Source organism: Triticum urartu, chromosome 4A, assembly GCF_056163025.1.
Source record: "Triticum urartu cultivar PI428250 chromosome 4A, HENAU_Tu73, whole genome shotgun sequence".
NCBI classification, from domain to species: Eukaryota; Viridiplantae; Streptophyta; class Magnoliopsida; order Poales; family Poaceae; genus Triticum; species Triticum urartu.
The window spans coordinates 410847413-410854596 of NC_141876.1; the positions used below are offsets into that span (position 1 = coordinate 410847413).

Genomic DNA, 7184 nt, shown 5'->3' on the forward strand with positions numbered 1-7184 from the left:
GATTACAAAGCCCAGCTCCAATATCTAGAAAAGAGAAGTCCTGCTTCAAACCACAGAAAGCTATATGTACCTGCTTCCTGAGTTCTGACCACGCAGAAGGGAATGCAAGAACGCACCAAAGGATTGTACCTGTTTGAACTACAACCACGACACATATTTTGAAGTGAGGGAGTACATATTAGCAGGCGGTGAATTTCAGATTCTCAAACAAGCAAAACTACTAAAGGGGAACAAGGCAGGCACGATAATTCCAATTGGCACTCAGATTTAACCCATACAGCTACCATACAATTTACTGGCAGAGGATTACCCACAATACTTGCTGGTACTACTAAAGTACTGCTTCTACTTCTACGCTTCTAGCGGAGAGGCGGGCAGGCAGGCTTGACAAGTAGTAAAAATCTATCAAGCCTGCACTCTACACAACCATGAGAAAGTACAACCTGTACACACCAACAACAATCGGGAAACTGTACAGAACCAATGGACGCGATCTCATCTTCCTGATGAGACCAAGGTCCTCTCTCCGGAGCCCTGCCGCACCAATAGTTTTGCCGGTGGAGGAAGCCTTGGGCTCCCAGGAGCAATGACCTCGGAGTCTCCACTCGGAACTGATTCTGGCAGCTTCGTGTAGGTGAACTGCAGGTCCTTGTTCGCAGCCAAGGCCAGCAGCTCAGACTCCTCGAGGCCCCTGGTTGGGCCAATGCTACACCTATCCGGATTGTGCTTGGCAAGCGCATCCCTGAACTTCTTTATCTGAAAAGACAATTGCCACCATAGTAAGCATCTCATCAAATGGTAAATCATACGCTTGACTACACGTCTAGAATAAGATGAGACCATAATATGTTCCTTCAAATTCAGTGAAAGACCTTCGATCCCTACACTACCAGTAAGCTCCAAGTAACGCTATATGGAAGGCTTTCAAAGCCTTGATAGGTAAGTTTGGGAGGATCTCTTGGAACTTAAAACATGGTTTGTTTGTTTCTGACTCCTCTCGCGGTCTATAATTCACAGGAGCATGAAAGGGCACATGACCAGATTAGTATCTTACGGTTGCGTTAGTACAGCTGAAGCTGCAGAGGCGGCCCTGGGCTCCCCGGTAGAACCTGAAGAAGGGCAGAACATGGACATGGAGGCTGTAGCACATCGATTTGTGTTCCTCGTAGTTCACTTGCAAGAACAGCACATCTGGGTTCTGTTCCGCAAACTGGCAAATCTGCATAGGGAAATAAAATAATTTAAGAACACCGCAAATTTTTACATCACACGACGGTGGAGCTTCAGAACTGTAGTATTATCAACATTTCCGCAGCCATGATTTTCACCTTGGGGTGGAGGGCACGGCAGCCGCCGCAGCCAGGGGAGAAGAAGTCAACGACGACGAGCCTGTCGCCGGCGTTGGCCAGCGAGTCGACGAGGTCCTGAGCGGACTCAATCTCCCTCATGTTGGGCTGCAGACCCTTTTCCCACCACTTGGTGGATTTCGCAAACGCAAGATTCATCTGCGACAGAACATACTGGCTCAGCATATTGGCCCCGCACACCACAATAGTCGGAGATTAGTTGCAAAATAGCAGAAAGTCAAATATAGGTGTTCAACTCTGCATGCGGATGAGATTCGGATAGAATGACTATATCAGCGAATTTATCGCGGACAACAGGTTAAGTCAGGGAAAATATATATAGCAATATAAAATAAAAAAGAGGGCACCGACGATCAAAAGAGAATCGCAGCCAACAGAAAAATGAATAAACTAGAGCGGAAAATTAAATTTACCTGCACCGGTGAGGCGACTAGATTCCGGGAAACGAGCTTGGATCTCCTGGGACCGACCGTGAGCCTAGCGCCAAGAAACGGGCTCTTCCTGCCGATCCGCACGGCCGCCGGCGCGCAGGGCGACATGCGGGCCGCCACGGCACCGCGCCGCCGGGCACCAAATCCTGCGGCCCGGTTGCCGCACGGCGAGACCAGGGTCCCTTTGGCCACCGCCTGCACCGTCGCCATAGCCGCTCGCCGTCAAGAGAGAGGGAAACACAGGAGGAGAAGCCGAGAGGGAAGAAACGCAAAGAGAGGAGAGGAGAGGAGAGGAGAGAGGGGGGATTGGAAGCGGCGAAGAAAAGTAGCGCCTTTTAAAAAGGAGGCCCACGGATAAAAGCAAGCAACGCGAAGTAAAAAAACTGCCGCGTTTTCTTCCCTTTTTGCTGGTAAAATGTCCCCCGCCGACTACTACCAGTCGTCCGACGCATCGATGGGGCGCCCGATGGTCGCCACGTAGTCAAGAAGCTTCTCGTCTTCTTTCTTTTTCGCAGCTGCGCAGGATGGATATGTACCGGATAAGGATGATAAATTGGGGCTCACAACTCACGCGCCCGTAGGGGTAGGGAAGGGAGACGCCACGTGTGGGAGAGAGAGCTGGGTGTAAACACTCGGGGACTCGTGGCAGTTTCTTCTGGTCATGGATGAGGTTGAGGCCCCCACGTTCAGTGAGTAGTGGCAACCGGATGGGTCACCGTTGAACCGTGATCGGTCGGTTTTCGTCTGGTGGTACACCTCTTTCCTTCCACGTCGACGAACTAAGTGCCACACACAGAGATACCAAAAGAGTAGATTCTACTCACATGTTACTTTTTGATTATTTTCTACTCCTTACATTCCTTGAACTAAATCCACGACAATAATTTTGAAACTCTCGTGAAGGTTAATTCGTGGTGCTGGTTTGGAAATCGACTTGATCTCATAAATAGATTTTTTTAAACGAGTTGGCAAAAGAAAACCACTGTTGTGCTTATCTGCACAATTGCTAAGCATGCTTAGTTGTACGCAGGTGCTAAATTTTTGAGCGAGCTGAACGAACAGCTAGACCACTACTATTGATAGTAAACTAATTTGGATATGGATGATATTATGCGGTGAGCTTTTAGCGGCCTCCTATTCATAGTAACCGAATTCGGATAAAGGATGGCTTTGTGTGGTTGAGTGATAGCGCGATTGTACACGCACTTGCAGCTCTCTATTCATAGCTGATGATACCATGAACACGAACATGAGTTATCTACTTTAAGACCCGGATGCGGTTCGAACTAATTGTCGGCCGTGAATACAATCACATCACATCTATTTGCATTCAAACTATTTTTCCAATGTTTTCTTTTGAAGACTGGCCGTAGAACAACCGTTCTGCTATATTTTACTCATTATTATAATAAAACAATAAAGTCAATCCAAGTACAAAGAAAAGGAGAATTCTTTTAGGAAAAGTAAACTAATGAAACAAAAGGGAACAAGAGGCACTCAACTAATTTCACTTCTAGGAATTATCTAATGGATCAAATAAGAGTGTCAATCCAGTCCATAACCGTAGACTTAGCATCTTTGAGTCTTGAACTGATAATAGAAGATCTTCCTTCAGCAAAAGTATGGGATCGAGAGTATATTGACTAGACGGCGGAGGGGGGGTGAATGAGAGATTTAAAATTTCTTTCAAAACTTGAAATCTCTCGGTACAAGACAACGGAAATAAAACTAAGAGAGAACAAATCTCTGAAAGAAAATTACTCTACAAAGTAAATATGACAAAACAGATAGACTAGACGAGCGACTATATGTAGGAGATGATAATCTTGCGGGTATAGAACCACAATACTTTGAGATCTATGACGAAGACAAGGAATGGAAACAAGATTACCAACATCGATAGAATTATATACACAAAACAATACACACAACACAGATGAAAAATATACACACTGCCGAGGGATGTTCATGAGAGAAATGCTAAGTTGGATGACTAGATGGCATCAAATATAGAGCAAACGAAAATATAGACAAACAACCCTAAGCACGAAAACTGCAAATATACAACACGACATGGTTACAACAATGATAGATATGCTTAAATGATTCCTGATGGAATTGTACCGAAGAACAACACAACAGATATATCTCAGCCGAGAATAAATTACTAAAGATAAATGCGGACACAAAAGTAACCACGAGTGCTCGATGGCGACAGATGATTTGGTGACCAGTTCGCTCTTGTGCAGACGAGCTATGTCTAGTTGGAGGGACTTGTGATTAAATACACGAGATAAATTTCACTCGGGGTAGATTCTTATTGGCAATCTCCAAACCTTTAACACAGCTTGCTTACGGAGACCACAATTACTCTTGCTCCTCAGGCAGACGCCTAAACATCTAGAAAGTTAGCAGCTCTCAAGAGTAATAGGCACAAGAACTCTCAACTTAGATCTACTCTGATGCTCGACCACAATCTAAGTTATCTAGCTCTTGGTTTTCTCTCAATAGATTTACTCAAATCGCTCAGAGAGGGGTGCTTAATCAATGTTCTTAAAATCTCAAGCGGAGCTACCAACCATCTTAGTTGGTGCAGGTTGGCTATTTATAGCCACCGCAATCCCGAATGGGAATGACCAATAAGGACCTGAAGCCCAGAGGATGCCCAACCGACATGTTTCCAACGGTTGGATTTCAAATGCACCCGGCAACTTTAGTTGAGGAATAAGTAAAGCTGACTCCTCTGCTAGAGCACTTCTCTCGCAGTCTAGAAGAACATCATCTCTGGCTGGAGAGTGAATACTTTTCGATTGATGAGATTTTGTAGGATCGAAAGTATGTCTAGAGGGGGGGGGGGTGATTAGACTACTTGACCAAATAAAAATCTAGCATTTTTTCAATTTTAAGTCTTGGTAGATTTTAGCAACTTAGCACAAGTCAAGCAATCAACCTACACATGCGAGTATAAGAGTATAGCAGCGGAATGTAAATCATTGCATATGAAGGTAAGGGGAGCAGTTTAGAGGGAGCAAACACAATGTAGACACAGAGATTTTTGGCGTGGTTTCGATAGGTGGTGCTATCATACATCCACGTTGATGGTGACTTCAACCCACGAAGGGTAACGGTTGTGCGAGTCCACGGAGGGCTCCACCCACAAAGGGTCCACGAAGAAGCAACCTTTTCTATCCCACCATGGCCATCGCCCACGAAGGACTTGCCTCACTTGGGTAGATCTTCATGAAGTAGGTGATCTCCTTGCACTTACAAACTCCTTGGTTCAACTCCACAATCTTGACGGAGGCTCCCAAGTGACACCTAACCAATCTAGGAGACACCACTCTCCAAAAGGTAATAGATGGTGTGTTGATAATGAACTCCTTGCTCTTGTGCTTCAAATGATAGTCTTCCCAACACTCAACTCTCTCACACAGATTTGGATTTGGTGGAAAGATGATTTGAGTGGAAAGCAACTTGGGGAAGGCTAGAGATCAAGATTCTTGTGGTTGGAATGGAATGGTCTCAACACATGAGTAGGTGGTTCTCTCTCAGAAAATGAATGGTAGAAGTGTAGGCACGTTCTGATTGCTCTCTTCACGAATGGAGGATGGGTGTAGGGGTATATATAGCCTCCACACAAAATTCTAATCGTTACAAACAATTTACCAAACTCGGTGAGACCGAATACACAAACTCGGTCATACCGATTCAGTTCAAAATATGAATGTTAGGCTTTTCGGTGGGACCGACATGTCAACTCGGTGGGACTCATTTCATTAGGATTAGGGCATAACGTAATCTCGGTGAGACCGATCACATAAACTCGGTGAGACCAATTTCTGTAATAGGCAAACTCGGTGGGACCGATCGCTCATTTCGGTGAGACCAAAATGTTACGAAAAGGAAACAGAGGGTTTGCATTGCGAACTCGGTGGGACCGATCGCTCATTTCGGTTAGACCGAAATGTTATGAAGGGAAACAGAGAGTTTGCAATCTCGTCTCGGTGAGACCGAACTGATTAGGATTTCTGGCTATGGCTATGTCAAATGAACTCGGTGGCACCGGATAGATCAAATCGGTGGGGGCAAGTTTGACTTTTGGTTTGGGACATATGTGGATATGAGAAAGTGGTTGAGGGCTTTTGGAGCATATCACTAAGCATTTTGAGCAAGCAAGCCATTAATCAACACCTCATCCCCTTTTAATAGTATTTGATTTCCCTATGGACTCAATGTGATCTTGGATCACTAAAATGAAAATGTAGAGTCTTGAGCTTTCGCCAATATGTGTTCTTAGCATTTTGAGGGGTCTACATTCCTAGTCCATGCCATGCCAATCATTGAACTTTCTGAAATGGTCATCTTGAAAGAGCATTAGTTCAATGAGCTATATGTTGTTAGGAATTACCAAAACCACCCAGGGATAGTTGCACTTTCAATCTCCCCTTTTGGTAATTGATGACAACATATTGATCAAAGCTTCGACAAATGATAATACGATTGAAATACATCATCGCGTTGAGAAGTATGTGATAAGCAAGAGCTCCCCCTAAATTTGTGCATTATTTAAAATTTTGTTTTGAATGCAAGTGCATAGTCGATTAGGATCATGGGTTACTCTTTCATGTCACATACATCTTGGTGGAGCGCTCAAAATGATAGAATATGAAATATGCACTCATCACCAAGGAAAAGTGAATGATCATACATAAGAGATAAATAATAGCATCATTCAAGCACAATCATTAAAGTATGATATGATCAAACACATGATCAAACGAGTATCTCACACATAGAAACATAGAGTATCATTCAAGCAAGCACACAAATAAGTATCAACCAAATAACAAAGAAGGAAAAGAAGCAAAGCTCTCTCTCTCTCTCTCTCTCTAAGCCTATGATCTATACACTTTCTCCCCCTTTGGCAACAAGTTACCAAAAAGCTCGAAAATGCATAGTGCTATGCGTCTCTCTAGGCTTGATCTTCGGGAGGAGGCGTTGAGAGGACTCCAAGGACGAATGCATCTGTAGAAGTTGTTGGAGCTGGTGGAGTGGCAACTGGAGGTGGCACTGATGTTGTGGCTGCAAGTGCTGATGTAGTTGCTCTTGTGTTAGTCACTGGCACTGTAGCAGATCTCTGTCCTCTTGGCACTCTCTGAAAGGCATCCGTGGTAGCATGCCCTTTCCTCTCCTCAGCTTCTTCCTGGAGCTTCTCAACTGCTATCTGCATCTCTATTACTTTCAAGTCAAGATTATAGAATTCAGTCTCAATGATCCTCTCTAGGCTTTCTTGGTTCTGAGTTAGGGTGGCCAATCCCTTCTCAATCCTCAATGTGGCAGGAATTAGATATCCAAGTTGGTCTTTATTTAACTTGAGGAACACTTG

General features: G+C 44.4%; 1 protein-coding gene across 1 annotated transcript; it reads right to left on the reverse strand.

The window, feature by feature from the left end:
* Window positions 1-245: 245 nt before the first annotated feature.
* LOC125551740 (thioredoxin-like 1-2, chloroplastic) lies at window positions 246-2121 on the reverse strand. Its single transcript, XM_048715038.2, has 4 exons — window positions 1781-2121; window positions 1329-1505; window positions 1055-1219; window positions 246-756 (listed from the first exon to the last, which is right to left on the reverse strand). Exons 1-4 carry the CDS (start codon window positions 2006-2008, stop codon window positions 496-498), a joined length of 831 nt encoding a protein of 276 aa, XP_048570995.2. The 5' UTR covers window positions 2009-2121; the 3' UTR covers window positions 246-495.
* Window positions 2122-7184: the final 5063 nt, after the last annotated feature.

Excerpts from the sequence above, each read along its gene's own strand:
- LOC125551740 (XM_048715038.2), bottom strand. The coding sequence starts at position 2,008 with ATGGCGACGGTGCAGGCGGTGGCCAAAGGGACCCTGGTCTCGCCGTGC. Across the intron at positions 1,220-1,328 it reads GCCGTGCCCTCCACCCCAAG|ATTTGCCAGTTTGCGGAACA; the intron begins GTGAAAATCATG and ends TTCCCTATGCAG. Across the intron at positions 757-1,054 it reads TCAGCTGTACTAACGCAACC|ATAAAGAAGTTCAGGGATGC; the intron begins GTAAGATACTAA and ends TTGTCTTTTCAG.